Consider the following 20,259-nt stretch of genomic DNA (forward strand, 5'->3'; position numbering starts at 1 on the left):
CAAGCTTGCATGAGGTACATACAAGCATGCAGCTACATAGAGCAGGGCAGGTGTCTGGAGAAAGTGGAAATATGTTCCTCCCATGAAGGCTGGAGACTTTCTTTTCAAACTTGATTCAGCCAAAATTAACTTTTGTGCTGCTTGCATTGACTTCAAAACACAACCAGCTTCTTGCCCAGAAAGCCCCAATCAAGCTCAATCTACTACTGCCCAGAAGCAAGTATTTTAGTGGACAAACTGAGAAGCAGCAGGAGTCTGATATCAAAAATATGTGCTTACTAGCCCATGTACCCAGATTTACTCGGGTCCTTAACTCAAGTTATTTTGTTCTGATCCTGGCCTGGCCCCAGGGAAGCGGGCGTAGCAGGTCAGGTTGCTGATCACAGCCCCCCAGACCTATCCTCACAGGGAGGGGGCAGTTTGGGATGTGGCTTCCAGCTCCTCTGCCTGTCCCTGGGTTGGGGGACAACTTTGGGCTGCAGTTCCTAGGCCCCTCACCTGTCCTTGTACGGGGAGGGGTCTGTTTTGGGCTTTAGCTTCCAGCCCTCCAACCTGTCCTGGATGGAGGGTCCAAGTCAGGCCCAGGTTACTGGTCCTGGCCCTGACCTGAGATCTTGGAGGGTTGGGGGAGATGGGCCATAGGACCCCGGCATGAGCTAGGGGGTGGGGCTGGGCTGCTTTCCCGAGACCCTCTGTGAGCTTTGCAGTGGCTGGGCCTGGGCCATGGCACTGGGCCCAGCCTGAGTTCTAGGACATGGGGGTAAACGGGGGGCTATGGGGACTGGCGTCATGCCACAGCGCTGTGCCCGGCCCTGGCCTGAGCTGTGGGGTGATCCAGAGATGGGCTAGGTCAGGCCATGGCCTGAGCTCCCAGCTGAGCTAAAGTTAAAAGGAAGAAGTTTTGACCTACTCGCTGAATACCAAAAGATTTTGGAACTAGCAGTTAGTAGAAAGGCTAGACACAGATGTTTCTTACAGTGCACTCCAAGAGTGGCCAGGGCTTGGGCTCAAATATATATTCCTGTAGGAGTAAATCCCAGGGCAGGGTCTTTTACGGAAATCATCCTGCCCTTCACTCCTATGAATTTCAGCTTTGATTTTGTTTACGCTGGATTGGAATCTGTGGAGGACTCTGGAGATAGCACTGAGGAAACTATTTTAAATCCTGGAGCATGTGGGCCCCTCAATAGGCCTAATTCACATTTATGCAACACCTGATTGCAAGTTGCTATTCTGTTTGAAGGCTGGGATAAAACAATTTGGATTGAAATGGGGATTATTTAGGAACTATAACCTGGAGTGAGGGATACAGTAAATCATTGCTTTCTTGGGTGACTGCAACAAAAGCCTGTGGTTTTCACATGATCAGAGCTTTAAAATAATGTATGTAGACAGAACTATGCCACCCGACATGTCTGAACAGGTCTTTGGGAATATCTGTCTTGTAGAAGGCATTGTAACAAAGCTGAGCCAGCTTGTTCTGTGTTGGGTTCCCTTTAAGGCCAAAAAGATAGTGGTAAAAGAGGTGAAACAGCAGAAAAAGCCAGTAAGATAGAAATCGCATGCCATCCAGCTTGGCTCCACACTGTATACACACATATCATTTCATGTTCTTAGCTGTACAGTGAGTCGTTGTGTGGCAGTGTAAAGACCTACAAGATGTCTGGCAATGGCAAGAATTATTGCCATTCTCTTGTCCAGATAGGCTTTTGTAACAGCCCTGCACAGGAGGAAGGATGGGCTATGTACCATATGTCTGAGGCCCTTTGTTTTCAGTTCTTATTATGTTTAACATTTCTTGGGAATTTCTCAGAGTGTATTCCTTTTTAAGCTTTTAAAAAAATCAGTGAAAATTGGTGTAAAAACAAAGTATTTGGAGTTTTCCAGAAAAAAAAATCAGAGTAGCCGTCACACTCTTCTGCTTTTGTTTCTTTGTAAGCTTTCAGGGAAGCTCCTCTTGTTCTGAACTGCAGTCAGATACCAGTTTTTGCTTTCAACCCACTTTAGCTAGAAAAGTAGTTCGCTAGCTTTGATTTGCCTTGAATGCTGACAGCTGTCTGTAAAACTAGTAACGTATACGTGGTGGGCCTGGGACTGACCCCATCATGTAATTCCTTCCACCATGTTTGCCACTGCTCCCCACCAGGCCCACTGGTGGGGGTCAGGGGACGGTAAGGAGGCAGTTGCCCTGGGGCCATTTCAAAGGGGGCTGGAACTCCAGCCTCCAGCACTGCTGAAATAGCTCTGAGGGAGCATAGGAAGAAGGGGCTCTGGGCTCAGTGCCCTAAGCCCTGCCCCTTCTGCTTTTGGCCCCGCCCCTTCTGGGGCAGAGAGCTGGGCCCCCTCCCACCTTGCCCTGGGGCCAGCAGTGGCTGTCAGCCCCACTGCTCTCCACTCCAGAAGGAGAGATGGGAGGTCCAGGTTACTGAGCCGCCATTTCTGGAGATTTCTGTCATTCTGGAATTTGGGTGAAAGTGAGTAACTGAGCAATGGGCTTTCGTAATACACTGACAGTTGTTGGTAAAACTGAAAGTGAAGGAACTTGGGAATATTAGCAGGGCACAGACACTGATTTTCAATAGTGGTAGCAGGGGCTCAACCCCCACCTGTGCTCCTGGCCCTACCCCCACTTCACCCTTTTCACCAAAGCCCCATCCCACACTGCTTCTTCCCACCCCCCGCAAAATCTCTCCGTTCCTATTGGCCAGAAACCGGACACTGGGAGCTGGGGAGAGGGCAGGAACAGTGCGGCACAATTCCTCAGCTCCCATTGGCTGGTTTCTGGGCAGTAGGAGCTGAGAGATTTTGCTGCGGGCAGGGCAATGTGTGAAGGCCCCTGCACCAGCACAGAGGGCACGCAAGCCATGTGGAACAGCCAGTGTGCAGGGGCTGCTTGCAAGCAGGGAAGCTTGCCTGAGAGTGCTGTCGTACAGGAGTTGCTTAGGTAAACACCTCCCAGCACGGCCCGCCTCTGGCACGGGAACACAACTCCCTTCTTGACCCGGCTCTCACTTCTACACCCCTTCCCTCCTGCACCCATACCCTCTCCCAGACCCTGCACCCCAATACCCTGCCACAGGTCACCACCCAAACCCTCTGCACCGTCTTTCTCCCGCCCTCAGGTCACAGCTCCCTCTCAGACCCTGCACCTGCTCCTACATCCCTCCCCCAGGCCAGAACCTTCTCCTGCACCCCTACTCCTTCCTGGATCCTGCAGCCAGTACCCTGTCCTACGTCACAACCCTCACCTCAAACTCCCTCTGAGACTCCACAGTCTGTCCTGTGCCCCAGTTCCCTACCCCTAGCTCTCTTCTGCACCCAACTTCCGTCCCAGACCTTGTACCCCCTCTATAAAATGGTGCCTCCCTTGACCACTTACCAAATTCTTGGGTGCCCTCCCCCACATCCAAAATTATTGTCCACCCCTGATTGATGGCCATTTATTAAAAAGTGACTCTTTTGGAATCACACAGAAAGCTTGGGGTAGAACCATAATAAACCCCATTTTGGTTACTCCCATTCTTGTATTTTAGCCGCAAGACCTTCCTTTTGCTCACTCAAACTGAGCATGAGGAAACTTTCCTGGAAGTTCCCAGCACACCCAGAGTACATCTGAAACTGGGTTTGTGAACTGGGTGTTTCCAAACCTGTGCTTAACTGTCCACACAGCATTGCAAATCTGGATTTACAGTTGCTAGGCCAAGTTCTCACAGCTGTGCGAACTTATCCACACTGCACTATGCAGATCTTCTGACTCCGGTCTATGGCTTGACTTGCATCCACCCTGCAGAATGACAGAACTTTGACATGAGTTCATTGTGGCTCTGGCCTACCTCCCTAGCAGTATCCAGATTTTAGCCTCCAGATGCAAACATTCCCATGGAAAGTTTGCAGCCAGGCAGAACTGCTCTCAGAGTTTGGCTGGCTGGCTGGTTGCAGTTGGCATTCTCTGTTCCCCTTTACATGCTGAAATGCTGATGATGAATACAGGAAATAAAAACATATTTTTGGAAACTCCAGCTTTGGAACAAAGCATGGAAACAAAAACTAGCAAATCAGACAAGATGGATGTGCACGGCTGAGCCGAAGTCCTAGATAATGTTACCTTTCAGAAAGTGAAATCATAGGGGAAGAACAGTCAGTAAATTTTTACAAATGTACTGAGACAATTGGGCAGGATTTCCAAGGCACAAAGGGAAGTTAGACACACAAGTCCCATGGATCTTTAACTGGGAGTTGATCTCCTAATTTCCCTTTCTGGATCTAAGTATCTCCCCCTTACCAAATACATAATACAGAGGTGTTTTCATTCTGTAGAGACAGAAATATCAGAGTGCCCAGAGCATTCCTGTGTCCAGCTCCCAGGAAGAATAACGGTAGCCAACATGAACCCTTCAGCAGGTCAAGAACCAGATGTATTAGGCTACGTCTACACGAGCCCCAAACTTCGAAATGGCCACGCAAATGGCCATTTCGAAGTTTACTAATGAAGCGCTGAAATGCATATTCAGCGCTTCATTAGCATGCGGGCGGCAGGGGCACTTCGAAATTGACGCGGCTTGCCGCCGCGCGTCTCATCCAGACGGGGCTCCTTTTCGAAAGGACCCCGCCTACTTCGAAGTCCCCTTATTCCCATGAGCTCATGGGACTTCGAAGTAGGCGGGGTCCTTTCGAAAAGGAGCCCCGTCTGGACGAGACGTGCGGCGGCAAGCCGCGTCAATTTCGAAGTGCCCCTGCCGCCCGCATGCTAATGAAGCGCTGAATATGCATTTCAGCGCTTCATTAGTAAACTTCGAAATGGCCATTTGCGTGGCCATTTCGAAGTTTGGGGCTCGTGTAGACACGGCCTTAGAGTGTGAAGAGTCCCTATGACGCTAAGGAGAGCTTGGAGAGAATAACCCAGTTTAAAGGACAATTTGTCAGAGAGCCACTGTAACCAGCACAGCTTCCAACACTAAGCCCATCAGCAAACTAGTGGCCAGTCAGGCTACGTCTATACAGCAAAGTTATTCCAAAATAACAGCAACCAGGGGAGCCTGACCTGTAGAGGAAAATGGGAACATGAAACACTGCAGTGGGAGTTCCATATCAGAATGTTTAGGTTTTCAAATTTTTACTGAAAAATGGAAATTTTTTGTGGGGGGAGAGAAGGGACAACATTTACACTCATCTCTTGTTTAACGAGTACTCACTGAAATGAGGGACACGTACTTACAATTGTTCACTATGCAAGTGAATTTCCCTGCTTATATCAGCCTGCCCCTGGGTCTCTGGCCGGGGCGCAGGGAGACGCACAGCCCTGCAGCTGGAGCTGAGCCGGCCGCAGGGCCCCTGGCCAGGTGTGGGCAAACCCATAGCCCCATGGCTGGAGCTGAGCCGGCCTCAGGGTCCCTGGCCAGGGTGCAGGGTGATCCACAGGGCTCACTCCCAACACCCACCCTGTGGCAACTCCCTGTGCACAACCCCTGCCCAGTCCCAACATTCCCCAAGCCCACAGGTTCCCATGCAACCCACCCCATTCCATTCTGAACTGCCCCCCGTTCCCCTGCACCCCCCCCACGTATCTCTGCTGCAGCCAGGAGGAGCAAGCCCTCACCTCCTCCACCTGAGCCACCTGCAGATTTTAACCCTCCCTCCCACTCATGGCCCCAAACTGCCCCCAGCCTTTAACCCTCTCCAACCCCACGTTCACTTACCTTTCAAAAGCAGCGCCACATGCTGCCATTCCAAGCACTTGGAACCAATCAGAGACTTTTATGCATATTGTAATAGGAATTTAGTGTCCCTCTTACAAGTTTTTGCCTACAAGCAAAAAGTTAGGACCCAAGTGTGCTTGTACAGCGAGGGATGAGTGTACTAACCATCCTTTCCCCTCTTTGGAGAGATTAGCCCCACTGGAGGTCTTAGCCTGAAACTATCTTTGTGCTTGGGACAGTGCAAGGACTCCATCTTGTAGTTGGTCCTAAATAACGATGTGGTGCAGGAATACTGTTTTCTTCCCCAGTGCCCTTGTGCACCCATTCAAAGTGCCCTTCATCTCTTAGCAGTGCCTGGCCACATGCTGTTATGTCCCAGGAGCAGACACATACTTAATGATGGACTCTTTCTGCCAGAAGTACAGGGCTGGAGAATATTAAAATTTTTAGTTTATTTTTTGTATTACAAAAGCATGTACTATTCAGCTCGAAGGAAAATACAGCACAGCCTGCTCTAAGGACCACCTGTAAGTGATCCAGGGCCATCAACAGTGACCATTTTAGAAAATCTCCCAGCTGACCAGGGCAATTTTGTCTGGATAAGTCATTGATGGATCTTCTTCTGAGCCCTTGGATGCGCTCTCAGTCCAGGTTTCACCACACTGGGGTAATTGCCATGTTCTGCACTGGTGCCTGTGATCATCATTTTCAGTATAGGCTGGAGTCCTCTCATCCAGACTTCCATAGTCCAGCAGCATGTGTGGTCTGGGATACCTGTGAGCACTTGCAGTCTCCACTTGAGAAGTGAACATCAGGTGCACAAGGGGTTGCTAATTTGGGGGAAGGATAGCCCAGTGGTTTGTGCAATAGCCTGCTAAACCCAGGGTTGTGAGCCCAGTCCTTGAGGGGGGACCCATTAGGGATCCACGGGGGAAAAAAGTGGGATGGTGCTTGGTCTTGCCGAAAGGGCAGGGGATTGGAGTCAATGACCTCCCACGGTCCCCTCCAGCTCTATGGGATGTATATCTCTCTATATAGAATAACAGTTCATTAACGCAGTGTCTGCTTGGTTTCGTAGCATAGATTCATATTCATACTAACACAGATTTGATTTGGGCACCTTCCATTCACGTACTTTACCCAAAGGACATTTGAGCAGAAGTTTCATAGTTAAAAAAATGCTGTGCCTGCAACACCTGTATTGTCAGAGACTGAATGCACTGTTTCTATGGTATGCCTGCCCTCTTCTGGTTTATCACCCAGGAATTAGACTCAACTCCTGATGTGTCTGTACGCAGTACGTGGCTGTGATGTGAAGAACCTCCTGAGACAAATCTTGGCAGATTTTCTAGCATTACCAGTGGTTAATTCCATTTTGCTGTAGAAGGGCCTGCATATGGTGCTAATAAAGCCTATTTTGTTATGTCTACCTGTACACTCAACCTCTACAGCTTCCCTCCATTAACATTGTTGACTAATACTAATTATTCTCAGAGGGGTACTCATGTTAGTCTGTAGCTTCACAAATAACAAAAAGTCCTGTAGCATCTTAGAGACTAATCATATTATTAGGTCACGAGCTTTCATGGGTGTAGAAGCTTATGACCTAATAAATCTGGTAGTCTTTAAGGTGCTACAGTACTGCTTGTAATACCAGTTGTGAGTATGCTACTTAATCATCTCAGAGCGGTCCTCTAAAGTGACATTTAACCAGTCTTGATGCAGTTAATAAAAGTGACTTTTACTGCAGAACCAGGACAGAAATACCTAGAGAAAGATGAAAAGGTTCACAGAGGTGGCAAAGAAAATCTCTTACTAAAGTTGGGACACTTTTCATGAACTCGTTTCTCATCAGATTGGTACACCTCCCTGATCTCCTGCTGCTGGAATTGTCCACTGGCGCTATGAGAAAACAGCATAGTATAGAGCAGCCATGTTTTTTCAGGGGTGGCCCGGCTCCTAGCAGTCCCAGGATCTAAGAAAGCAAGTGGCTTAAAGGTACTTTTTTATACACCCTTATTCTCCTGAGCTGTACCATGTCTCCCTCTGAAGAGGATCCCAACTAAAAGGCAGAGACTCAGAGGCCCAGAAGAACAGTTTACCTTATGATGTTACTTTTCTGTTTAGAAGGTCTCTGACTACTGTAAGTTAATGTTTGGGGCTTGGTGGCAATAATGGATCTTTTGGAGGTATTTGAGGGTCTAGTAGCTTGGGTTTAGCCGGAAACAGCGGCAGGAGAAGAAAACCAGGATGATGGGGAGGCTGGCATAGGTAGGACTTGAGGCAGGGAAATGTGATTAAACACCAGATTTGGACTAAAGTCTGGGATAGAGATATTCAGTTCTTGAAAGGAAGCATAATTTGTTAGAGACACAATGGAGGTAGTTGTAGGAGTGACGTGGTCTAATCACTCCTTAACAGCTGCATTCTGAATAGTCTGGAGAAAAGCACTATGGGAATGAAAGAGGGTGTAAGAAGATCAGGGCATAGCAAATGTCTTAGAAGTCAGAGAGTAGAGTTGAATTTTAAGCTAACTGGACAGAACAGAGCATTTTTGTTCCTATAATGGTTCTCTCATGGGCCATGATCCGATGTGGGGGAATTAAATGCCCTCAGTAGCTATCAGAAGTGGCAGGTGTTCAGTATCTCCAGAATTGTGTTCAGCACCTTGCATGATTGGGCCATAAAATGGGACAGGTTGAGGCAGGGAACTCTAAGGAGCAAATTGTTTGGAGTAGACTTTTTTCTGAGCACTGCCACAGGCCGTCAGCAAAGGAGGTTTAGTAAAACCATCCTCGCCTACTGCCAGCTGGCTGGTTCTATTATCCCTCTTCTTCTCCAGAACACTGAGCAAAGGGAAAAGGCTTCAGCTTTGCCTAGACAGAGAAACTATTCCTCCCTTCAACCACAAAATGCATCAAATTGCTTTCACTCTCTTATGAAGAATGCTGTGAAGTCAAGAACTGTCTTCTCTCCTTACAAAGAAAAGTTTCTTACTCCTGCCCTATCAGAAATATCATCTCCACTAACTGGACAAGCTGTTGTCCCTTCTTGCCTTTGTGTAAATTACCTCTCTGCTGGGCAATATCCTCATCATATCCAATGGCAAACTGTATTCCCTCTCATGCCATATAGAAACACATCCAACTCTGCTCCCAGTGACTGAATGCTCACGTGTGAAAGGAAGTTGGCTTCAGTCCAGCTCAACATCACACATGCTGGCAAAAATCTTACCAACATCAGACTGCAGCAAAAAGACAAATTTTTCCTTCCTTCAATTTCAATATCACCCCAGACAAAAGGAACTCATGAAGTCTTTACTGCCTAATCAAGTGGTGGAATGATGAGGATAAGGTGATCGGGTGGTATAAAGAAGAATTTCCTCCCAGACTAATATGCAGGTGTTTCACAAGGGGGCTAGTTACCATGGCAGTCACTGAACTGTATGCAATAAGGCGATTGTCTGAAGGAACGTTGGAATTACTGGACTGTTTCTCAGCTCCAGTATGGCAGTTTTAGTGGGCCACGGTCTGTTCTGAGTTGCTTGTGCTTGGTTCCTGATTAGTTCAGTGGGACTCCCCACACACAGCCAAGAGCAGAATTTGGCCTGAAGTTTCCCTGTGAAAGCTATTTCTTACTCAGCAGACCAGGATCATAGGCTTCCATCACTGACACAGGCTTCCTTTTATCTGCCCTCTCTGCTGCTTCTTCCTGCCAGCTTTATTGTTAAAATCTGCAGGCTTCAGAGATCATATCCAGTGTCGACATCCTTTAAAGGCCAGCACGTGTCCGAGTCTGAGCCGGCTGGTGATAATGATTTTCCTCTTTCTCCTCCATGTCCTTGGTACAGATATATTATTTGGGAACCATGAATCTGAACTAGCAGTTAGTTGCCCTCCCGTCGTCTTTTCAGCACAGCAATTTTTTGGCCTTTCAGTTGTGTCTATCGATCTTGTGATTCTCCTGACTGTCTCAACTTCAACCATATATCTGAACTGCCCCCCAAATGAAAACTACTGGCAGGACTACAAATACGAAAGTTCTATACTGTGTAAAATAGAATGAGCCTTTTGGTCTTTGCTTTCTCTTGTAGTCTGTGTTATGGTGTAGTCATCAGACACAGTAACTGAATGCCTTCCCGCAGTGCATTAAGCAATGTGACTTGCATCTGTCATGTGTTGTTTGTTCTCTTATCTTCCCCTAGAGGGACGCATGGGTGCAGTGGAGTGCCCTGTGTTGACACCATGTTGGTTTATTAATACACACACCTGTTACTCCCTATTTATGTAAGAGAAGGCCAGGACAAAAGAAATTCACCTTGCACTTGGTGTGGAAAATGGTGAGGTTTCTGAAGGTCCTTGTTTCCTTGGAGACCTCAGTCCATAGTCTCAGACCCCTTCTGGAGAAAGTTGTCTTCTGCACAGACAGGCTTTAGTCTTCTGTTGCAAGCTCCGTTGTGCCAAATGTGTGTAATTGTCAACCATGGTGTTTGTCCCAGAGCTTTAGGTGATCTCTGAGAGATTTTGGGCCTGGGACTTAGAGAGCTTTGATGCTGAAGACTGCAACCTTGAATGTAGTACGATATTCTAGGGGAGGCCAGTGCAGAGAGCAGAAGACAAGTCTGATTTGCTTACAGTAGCCTGGGTTACTGAGGAGGTGGTCTGCAGCGTTCTGAACTAGCTGGAGTTTCCTGAGTGCTGAAGGCTCCATGCCCCGGTGTACGGCATTGCTGTAGTTCGGCTGTGAGGTGGTGAAGGCATCAATAACTGAGACCAGGTCTTCATCCACCAGATAAGCTGGGGTTTTCAATTGTACAGTTTCTTTCCTATATAAATCCATGTTCCCAGGAAAGATCAGAAACTCCCAATTCAGGCAAATTAGCACCTGAGTGATGTGTTTCCTATATACATCCCACTATGGCACTTATTTGAGGAGCTGTGTGACTGACTTGTGTGACCTGTATCACCACGTGCCATTCTTCGTCACAGTAGCCTGAGCTGCGCAACCCCATGTGCCTACCTCTGTCCTGTATACCCTTTCATTCCCTGCCCTTTTCTGCTTTTCTTCATTGGTGCATAATGCATAGCTCTGTTGCACAGCCAGATAGTATAACTTAGGCCCTGTCTACACTACAGCTTTTAGCCATGTGTAGTCAGTGACATGACTCCCTCAGGATGAGGTATGTCTGCATACCATAGGGTTATTGTCTTGTGAATAACATGTGGTGGCTCACAGTGCTTTGCCCAGGTCAGTGGCCTAAGCTGGCACATGGCTATCTTCCTACAACCAGTTTGCCCTGCCATGTTTTGAAGTATAAATGCACTACCTCCACCATCTCCCGCACTTCCCCCTTCCCCCTTCCGATGCCTCTGTAGCTGAGTTGGCTCTTCTCCTTCCCAGTTCTCTGGGCAGTAGGACATCCTTGAAAACAATGGTCCACACGCCGCTGGCACTACTGCTGTGCATGTACTCCCAACACACGATGCCCTGGTGAGGCATGAGGGGATAGCTGCCCAGATTTCTCCATATGGCACTGTTACAAATGCCTTTTGACAGCATGGTAGATGTGGGTGCTTAATCTTTGTTGACTCATAGGAGCACTGGAAAAAACCTCAATCCTACTCTGGGGATGCAGCTCAACCTTATGGGTCAGTGCATGTCAGGAACTATAGGTTGCACCTCCCAAAAAAGGATTCTCTGGTCCAGGAAGATCTTGGATGTTACTAGACCAAAGAGCCTGGGCCGGGAGGCTATTTGGAGGAGAGTTAGTGGCTCGAAGCCCTGCCAGGCAGGAGCCCAGCAATATGGGGACCAGCGGCCCTGAGCAGGTGAGCTCGGAAGGGCTTGTGTCCCTGAGGCCAGTGCCTGGGGAGCTAGGGCCGGGGCTTCATCTGGAGCTGGAGCTGGTGCTACCAGGGCCTCATCTGGCAGCCTGGCCATCGCTGGAGCTGGCCTGCACAGGGCCATCAGCTGGGGCCATGTCTGGAAGCTCAGTCACATCCAAGGTCAGCGCCGGAGTCCGGAGCCAGGCTGGCAGTAAGGAGGCTGGTGGAGCTGGAGGTTGCAGGGGCCAGCAGGGAAGAAGTGAAGTCAATGGCAAAGAGGGACAGCAGGTTGAGGGGCCAGAGGCAGGGAAACTCCCTTCGTCTGACAAATTCCCTCCAGTCAGGACTGGTCAGGTTCCCAGGGTGCCAGACAAGGGAGGTGCAACTTCTACTTACAAAGCCATGGCTGTACCAGTAGCACAGCAGAACACCCAGTCACTTTCCTCTTTAAATCTGACCTTAAATCTTCCTTTTCTCTGAGGCATCTGGTTCACTTTCTTTATAAAGTGCCTTGATGTTACAAGGATGGAATGAAAAACACTAAATACAAATATGCCGTTGGTGTATAATGTCCTCCTTGTCACCAATTTCTTTAAGCACAACAGCACTGTTTTCCCTCTCTGTGGGGCTGTATTCCCCGACTCCTGCTCAGGTTTTCAGTGAAGAACATATTTCACCCTGACTGGCAATCTAAGTTGTTTGTCTCTGTATTACACAGGGAGCACTGCAATCTGCTTCTGGGTATTCCTCTTAGCAATAAGCGTGAAATAACAGGAGATTATTGTGTTATTTTGCATTCTGTCCTTGGGGTCATGTTCAATCTGAGGGCACAGATAGACCCTGGATATTTTTCTTGCATTAATCGATACTTTAGAACAGTTATTCCAATATCTTTTTCCACATCACCTAATATTTTATGTAAATTAAGGAATGAGTGAATATTTCCAGAGCTCAATTAAATGTTCTTGCAAATGAAAGCATCACTTTCTGTTCTGTGCTTTCTGCAGTTGTTTTAAATATACAATTTAAACAACTCACATTTGTATGGTTATGTTTATTTTTATCTATATAACTATTCTTGCGCCCCCCCCGCATTGCTGTAGTATCTGAGTTCCTCTCAATCTATAGTGTGTTTATTCTTGCAACACTCCTGGGAGGCAAGGAAACACTTTTATCCCCATTCTACCAGTAGGAGCTGAGGCCTAGGGAGATTAAGGGCCACGTTCTCTGCTTGTGTTAATTGGCCTATTAGCCAATTTAGTGAAGTTACCCCAATTTTCACCAGCAGAAATCTGATATTTTCAGAAGTACATGGTCCCATTTTCAAAAGTAATGTAGGCACTCATGAGTCAAATTCCTATTGATTTTCATTGAGATTTAGGCTCCTCAGGGTCAAAGGACCAGATCTTTAAAGGTATTTAGATACCTGAAGATGCCTAGTGGGATTTTCCACAGCAACTAACTCATAATCTAACCTAGGTTAGTCACCTAGACACTTCTGAAAATCCCACTATGTGCATCTTTAATCATGTAACTTCCTTTGAAAATAGGGCTTAAACTCCTAAAGCACATGGTCGTTTTTGAAAATTTACCTGTAAATTACCACCCAAGATCACACAGGAAACGAGCCAAGAACTGAACCCAACTACAAGGCTTGGGTTAGTGGCTGAACCACTAGATGGTCCTTCCTCGTTTAGAGAAGCTAGAGTAACATCAGCAGGGTAAATTCCAGAGAAAAAAGATAAAAAATTCCATCAGACTCATAAATAGAATTAAAGTAAGAGATTATATTATAAGATATAAAATAGTTATCATAAAAAGCCGGGTCTATTTTCAGGAGCATTCACACATTGTAGATATGTTTATTTAGTAACTTTTGTTCTACTAAAGAAAAAAAAGAAAATAAACCATTTCAGAAAGCCAGCTCAGTTGTTTTACAGTAAAAATTAATTTTACTAATATAATTAAATCCATATTTCAGTAGAACCCTGCTTATCTGAAGGGAGTAGTTGATATGGAATTTATTTGGGAGAAGAAGGCTTCTGATAGAGTCATTTTTCATTTAAGTGATGCATATTGGGAGGGAGAAACAATAAAAAAGGATAGTGGGGGATTGAATAAGAAGAATTAATAATTGTAAATCAAAATTTTTGATAGTGCTTTTGGTGACCACAAGTTTTTCACCTTAGAATTATGTACTTTCCAGGGAGTTCCCAGGCATTATTTGAGATTGTACTTGTTAATCCACAAACTTATACTTCTATTTATTTCTTTGGTTTAGAATGAAGTGATAAGTCAGCAACTGTCTGTCATTTTCACTCATTGCTATGGACCCTATCCTATTCCAAAGCTTGTGGAAATCAAACGAAAGCAGACCTCTCGTTTAGGTAAGTACCAGGCAAAGTGCAGGTCACGGTGTTTACAGAATGCTGGCCTAGGATTTGGAGCGAGCAACAGAAAGGAAAAAGGGCAAATGTTCATGAAAATGATTGAAATAAAGTCAGTATTTGGGTTTCTGCATTGCTGCAAGAACTCTGACATCAGAAATGTGATTTCAGTTTCAGTGCTCTGGAGCTAGATACCATGAAGTTGTTGGCCAGAACACAGAGCACGCTCAACTGTAAAATGCAGAATTGGAAAATAAGAAGATTAGTCTAGGGGCCTGATCCTGCATTTCTTACTCCTCTAAAATTGCTATTGAAATTGACAGGTGTCTTGGTTGCCCAAGATTGGGCTTGTAGTTTTGCAAGTTACTTTCAGGTCTGTTTGCTTTAAAATAAGGCCACACAACCAGAGTGATATAAAAGGACTTTAGTGTATGTGAGAATCAGTGTCTCTTGTGTCTGCTTAGGTTCAGAGATGAATAAGTGCAGAAGGAGAACAGGACTGGAGAGGTGCTCATTGTGTATGTGGGGGTGAACTCTGAACAGCATGTGATGGAGGGTTGTTATTATTATGAGATAAAACTGACTTTGGGAGCTGTGGAATTGACTTTGTATAGATTCTATTAGAATATTGACATATCTTCCACCTCAAACTATTCAAACCACCTTCACGGGTTTTTCTTATTTAGAAACATGTCCCCTTAAGCTGTTGTCATTTTTCACCAAAACAGGAAAATGCTGTCTATGCTTTTAAACTGTTCCCCAACTAAAGTTTTTCTTTTCCTTTTGTGATTCTAGATCCCCATTTTCTTAACAATAAAGAGATGTCAGATGTTACATTTCTGGTGGAAGGAAGACCATTTTACGCACATCGAGTGTTACTATTTACTGCATCCCCAAGGTAAATCCACATCTTTATAAAAAAATGCAAATAAACTGAGCTTTTCTGTAGTTGAGATTTATTGGCACTAATGATTCAGGTATTAGACTTCTGTCTTTGGGTTTGTTTAGAAAATAATTTCTTGGCAGTGTGGTTTTGATTGGTTGTAGGATATTTAACACATGATGGGCTGTAGGTCCTAATCTTTTTAATATGCCCATGCTTGCAGCAAACCCTTGCACCTGTGCAGAAGTCAATGGGGATCCGTATGAGCACAGAGGTACACTTGCATGGAGCTCATTGTAGGATCCAGGCCCTAGTAGTGAAAGAGTCAGACTCCTTCTATGCTCATTTGTCATATATATTGAATTGCCGGACCCTGCTTTGTGCCACTCCAGTGGGCATTTTATTTATAAAAACAAGTGTCCCTCACACAACCCACCGGGAGAATTTACATTTTTTAAAATGGAATTCAAGGTACAGAAACATACTGAGTAACTTCCAGTGGCAGCATTTATTGTCAGTGCTCTACTGCAAAGATTAGAACTTGCAATACCAGCTCCAATCCAACTTCAAGCAGGGTTTCTTTCAGCTCAAAATCACAGGCCTAGTTTGCAAACAAACTTGCATCCATTTAACTAATGGTACTTTGTAGCTAGCCCAGTGTAAATTTTGTGCAGATGCTCTTATCTTGGTTTGCGTGACTAATTTTCATTTAACGTGTTCATAAATATACAAGTGCAATCTAATCAGTATTGCCAGTTTTAAGGAGCTTTCAATGTATCCATAAACCAGCTGAAATAAGTTGGTTTCTCAATCTATTTTAGTTACACTGATGTAAATAGGCCACACACCAGCAAATACTTGTCTTAACAGATAAGCTGGGCTTGCACTGCATCCAGGTCTAATAAACTCCCACGAAGAAGAAATTGCAGAGTAAATGTTTCTGACAATGCCCTGCCTACTTTCACCTGTGTTCAAATCTGAAGATTGCTGGGAGAAGCTCCTCACTGTTTCAGGATGGTGTAGATGAAGGGAAGGCTGTTTATTAGGTAGCCGAGACCCTGACCCATGTGTCTGGCATTGCAAGTAATCTCATCAAGAGCTGCGTGGTGAACAGGAAGAAGCGGAAGCAATGAATAGTTACGAAATAAGATAAATTAACCAAACCCCCTCTCTCCCAACCCTGAAGAAGGAAAGCAGGAAGGGCGGCAACCAGCAAGATCAAATAGCTCAACTGCCCAGTCCTGCAGCCACTGCATAGTCAAAACTTACACTGAAATAAATAGGAATTTTGTCTGAGTGAACACTGCAGAGCAGGGATCTCTCGGTGAATGACAAATGCCAAGTACTTCCTGAATAATTAGATGCCTAGAAATTAAAATTAGAAAGTAGGTAAAGACTAGCTCTCGTGACAACTGTGTAACATCTGCAAATAAAGAAAATAAGCCCTTGCCATTTGCTGTGTATAGTGGCACCTTTCAGTACTGCTGTCTTTATGAACTGTCACTTTTCTGTGGACTTGGAAATTCTGTAATTACTCCCTGAAATGTTTGCTCTTGATTTATGTTAAGGATGTAACAACTAGCAATGCTATTTGTTCATTAACCCTTAGGATGGTTGGCATTCCAGAGGCACCTACAGTAGACAGTATTGTGGTAGACACATTTGAAATATATTGACAAGCACATATGTTTTAAGCTTTCAGGAATGTCAATGATTTATAAGTTTGAGGCAGCCTGTGGATGGAGGGAGGATCTCTGGGCAGGGGAAGAAGTTCCAGATTATAATTCCTGCATGGAACCACTGCTATCATATAGAATCATAGGGTTGGAAGAGACCTCAGGAGCTCATCAAGTCCAATCCCCTGCTGAAAGCAGGATCAACCCCAACTAAATCATCTCTGCCAGGCTTTGTCAAGCCATGACTTAAAGATCTTTAGGGGAGTAGATTCTACCACCTCCAAGGTAACCCATTCCAGGTCTTCACCACTCTCTGAGACTACAGCTACACTTACTAGAGAAGATCGACTACTCTGGTTTGATCTTCGGGGGTGCAGTTTTGTGTATATGCTAAATGGCACATTCCAGGGTCATCATCAACCCCGGAACTCCTCCTGAGCCACGTGGTAGTAAGGAAGGTTGATGGGAGGAGCATTCCCATCAGCCTTCTGCTGGGAAGACAGTCACAGAAGTTGACAGCTGGTAAGTCGATTTTTGGTACACAACTGGAGTACCAAAAATTGTGTAACAGCCGTTGACCTTCAAGGTAAGTCTAGACACAGCCCTAGTCAAATAGGCTTTCCTAATATCCAACCTAGCCCTCCCCCTTCACAACTTGGGACCATTGCTCCTCATTATATCATCTGTCACCACTGAGAACAGCCTATCTCCATCCCCTTTGGAACCCCCTTCAGCTGGTTGAAGGCTGCTATCAAATTCCCTCTCGCCCTCACTCCCATCTTCTCTTCTTTAAACTATTAAGCCCAAATCCCTCAGCTTCTTTTTATAAGTCCTGTGCTCCAGCCCCCTAATCATTTTTGTAACCCTCCGCTGGGGTCTTTCCAGTTTGTCCACGTAATTTCTGTAATGGGAGGAATAAAATTGGATGCAGTACTCCAGACGTGGCTTCACCAGTGCTGAATAAAGGGGAAAAATAACTTCCCTAGATCTTCTGGCGATGCTCCTACTTATGCATCATGGTATGCTGTTAGCCTCCTAGGCTAGAAGAGCACACTGTTGGCTCATACCCACCTGCTCATCCACAGTAATCCCCAGGTCCTTTTCTGCAGAACTGCTGCTTGGGCAGTTGGTTCTCAGCCTGCAGCAGTGCTTGGGATTCCTCCAACCTAAGTGCAGGTCTCTGCCCCATCCTTGTTAAGCCTCATCAGATTTCTTTTGGTCCAATCCTTCAATTTGTCTAGGTCTCCCTGGACAATATCACTAACCTCCAGCGTATCAACCTCTCCCCGTAGTTTAGTGTCATCCACAAATTTGCTGAAGGTGCAATCCATCCCCTCATCCAGGTCATTAATAGGGATGCTGAATAAAACTGGCCCCATAACTGAAAGTTGGGGTACTTTGCTTGCTACCAGCTGCCAACCACATATAGAACTGTTGATCTCTACCCATTCAGCCTAATGATCTGGCCAGGATACTGTGGGAGACAATATCAAAAGCTTTGCTAAAGTCAAGATATATTATGTATACCACCTTTCCCATATCCACAGGCAGTTACTTTGTCACAGAAAGCAATCAGATTGGTCAGGCATGACTTGCCCTTGGCAAATCCATGTTGACTATTCCTGATCACTTTCCTCTCCTCCAAGTGATTCAAAATGGATTCCTTGAGGAACCCCTCCATGAGTTTTCCAAGGACTGAGTTGAGGCTGACAGGTCTGTAGTTCCTCAGATTTTCCTTCTTTCCTTTTTTAAAGGCACTACATTTGCCTTTTTCCAATCATCTAGGATCTCTCCTGACCACCACAAGTTTTCAAAGATAATGGCCAATTGTTTGCAATCACATCCGTCAACAGCCTCAGCACCCTTGCTGTCTGTTGACTGCTTGTGAATAAAGTCATGGTCTCAAACTAATTTAAAATGGAGATATCTCCCCGATAACAAAAAGTGTCAGCCCAAGCCACCTGACCTAGGAAATGTATGCTGAAAATGCCTCCCACATCTGGAATTCTCCTTCTTCTATTGCTTGCATAGTTGGCTCACCTTCTTACACACTTGAGAAAAGCTAGCATAGCGTCTGTAGCAGTTCCATGCCGAAAAGGCTGTCTGACAGGGAGATAAGTCAGGTGACTATCAGGAGACTGAACAGCCACATGCAGAGGTTTGGAGTTCTTGCATGGACACTGGAGGAGCAAGAAAGAGCAAGTGGGAGAAGGTCTCTTTTGAGAAGAGGAAAGGCAATTCTATGGGTTAACTTCTGAAAAATACTAGGAGTGAAATTCTGATCCTGGTGAAGATATTAGTAAAACTCCCAGGGGCTTCGGTGAGGCAGGATTTCATCCCTAGTATCTTTAAGAAATCCAGCCCATTATCCTAACAGTGCCTTGAGTGGAAGGTTTGGGTTACAGCTTCAGAGAGTGGGAAAATCTCTTTCTTGTCGATCGTACTTGACAGCTCCTGAGAGAAAAAATAGTGGCACATGCAGTCCAAACATAAAAGTCCCCTTGGAGCACAGGCAGGAGCTCCTCTTCCCATCCCCCCAAATACTCAATTATTAAGCTGGGAAACGACTATCTAGAAAACACACCTCCAAATGTGGATACCTAAAACAAGGGTAAGGAACCTGGTACACTTTCCTGGAGCTGGATTTACAAAGAAAATATAACTGAAACAGTATTTGTGTCAAGTATCAGAGGGGTAGCCGTGTAAGTCTGTATCCTCAAAAACAATGAGAAGTCCTGTGGCACCTTATAGACTAACAGATTTTTTGGAGCATAAGCTTTCGTGGGCAAAGACCCACTTCGTCAGATCTATTTGTGTGTTTTACGTTTCTCAGACAAAATTTTGCAAACTGTCGTTTCATGATTCTCAGCTTTCTATTGTTGTATGCAGTAGGAAACAATTATTTGGCTTCCAACACCGTATTAACAAACTATATTTACACACACATGCACACAGCTATACCAGCACTGATACAACAATCAATAAAGGAACTGCATTGTCTGCCATTCACTGAGAAGGATGATAGGCGTATAAAAGAAGACAAGAAATCAAAAGTCAAGAGTTAAAAGGATGTCCTTAATATCTTAATATGCTGAGATGCATCAAAAGCATAAAGCATAGTAAACAAAGGCACTCAGTGTCACGGGGAACTGGTAATGCAGTCTAGGGCCTTTCAGCTCTAAGGTACTGGTTTGAATGCAGCCTGTGCTGGTTTTGAATGAAATCATTTGCTATGTGTTGTGAATAAAATAATGGTCTCAGATTAGTTTCAAGTAGTGATATGGCCATGATAACAAAAAGCACCAGCCCAAGCTGCCAAATCTAGCAGAAATATATTGAAAAGACACTCCTTCAAATACAAAGATATGATGCATTGGGAACATTGCACATTTGCTGTCCTTGCTTGGCTATCCTATGCATGAAGGTACATCTGGGCCCTGACTGAATAAAGCATTTAGTCCCTTGCTTAAATCTGTCCCATCCCCTGTCCCCTCTTGAGCTGTCCTGAACAGAAATATTTTCTTGAATCAGGGCCAAAAAGAGGTCATCAGTTTCTAAGGGAGTCAGTCCCAATCTAGTCACTTAAATATTTATAAAAGCTAAAAGGGGAATCCTAGATTTATAGGTACAGATCTGTATAAATATCACATACAATTATTATGAACTTAAATGAATTCTACTCAGCTATGATGTCCAAATCTGTGGTTGAAATGAAAATTCTAACTTTCTGAGAACACTGATATACCCAGTTCTTTCTCTCCTCATCTCCAAACAATTGTATTAAACCTACAT

The 20,259-nt window shown here is 45.3% G+C and overlaps 1 protein-coding gene across 1 annotated transcript in view; it reads left to right on the plus strand.

The window, feature by feature from the left end:
* Positions 1-20,259, plus strand: part of ABTB3 (ankyrin repeat and BTB domain containing 3) — a 287,791-nt gene that overhangs the window by 256,448 nt on the left and 11,084 nt on the right. Inside the window, exons 12-13 of the mRNA XM_075008047.1 lie at positions 13,803-13,908; positions 14,704-14,806. Coding sequence (XP_074864148.1) covers positions 13,803-13,908; positions 14,704-14,806 — 209 coding nt within the window. The remainder of the gene's footprint in view (positions 1-13,802; positions 13,909-14,703; positions 14,807-20,259) is intronic.

Source organism: Carettochelys insculpta, chromosome 1 (genome assembly GCF_033958435.1).
Source record: "Carettochelys insculpta isolate YL-2023 chromosome 1, ASM3395843v1, whole genome shotgun sequence".
Lineage (NCBI taxonomy): Eukaryota > Metazoa > Chordata > Testudines > Carettochelyidae > Carettochelys > Carettochelys insculpta.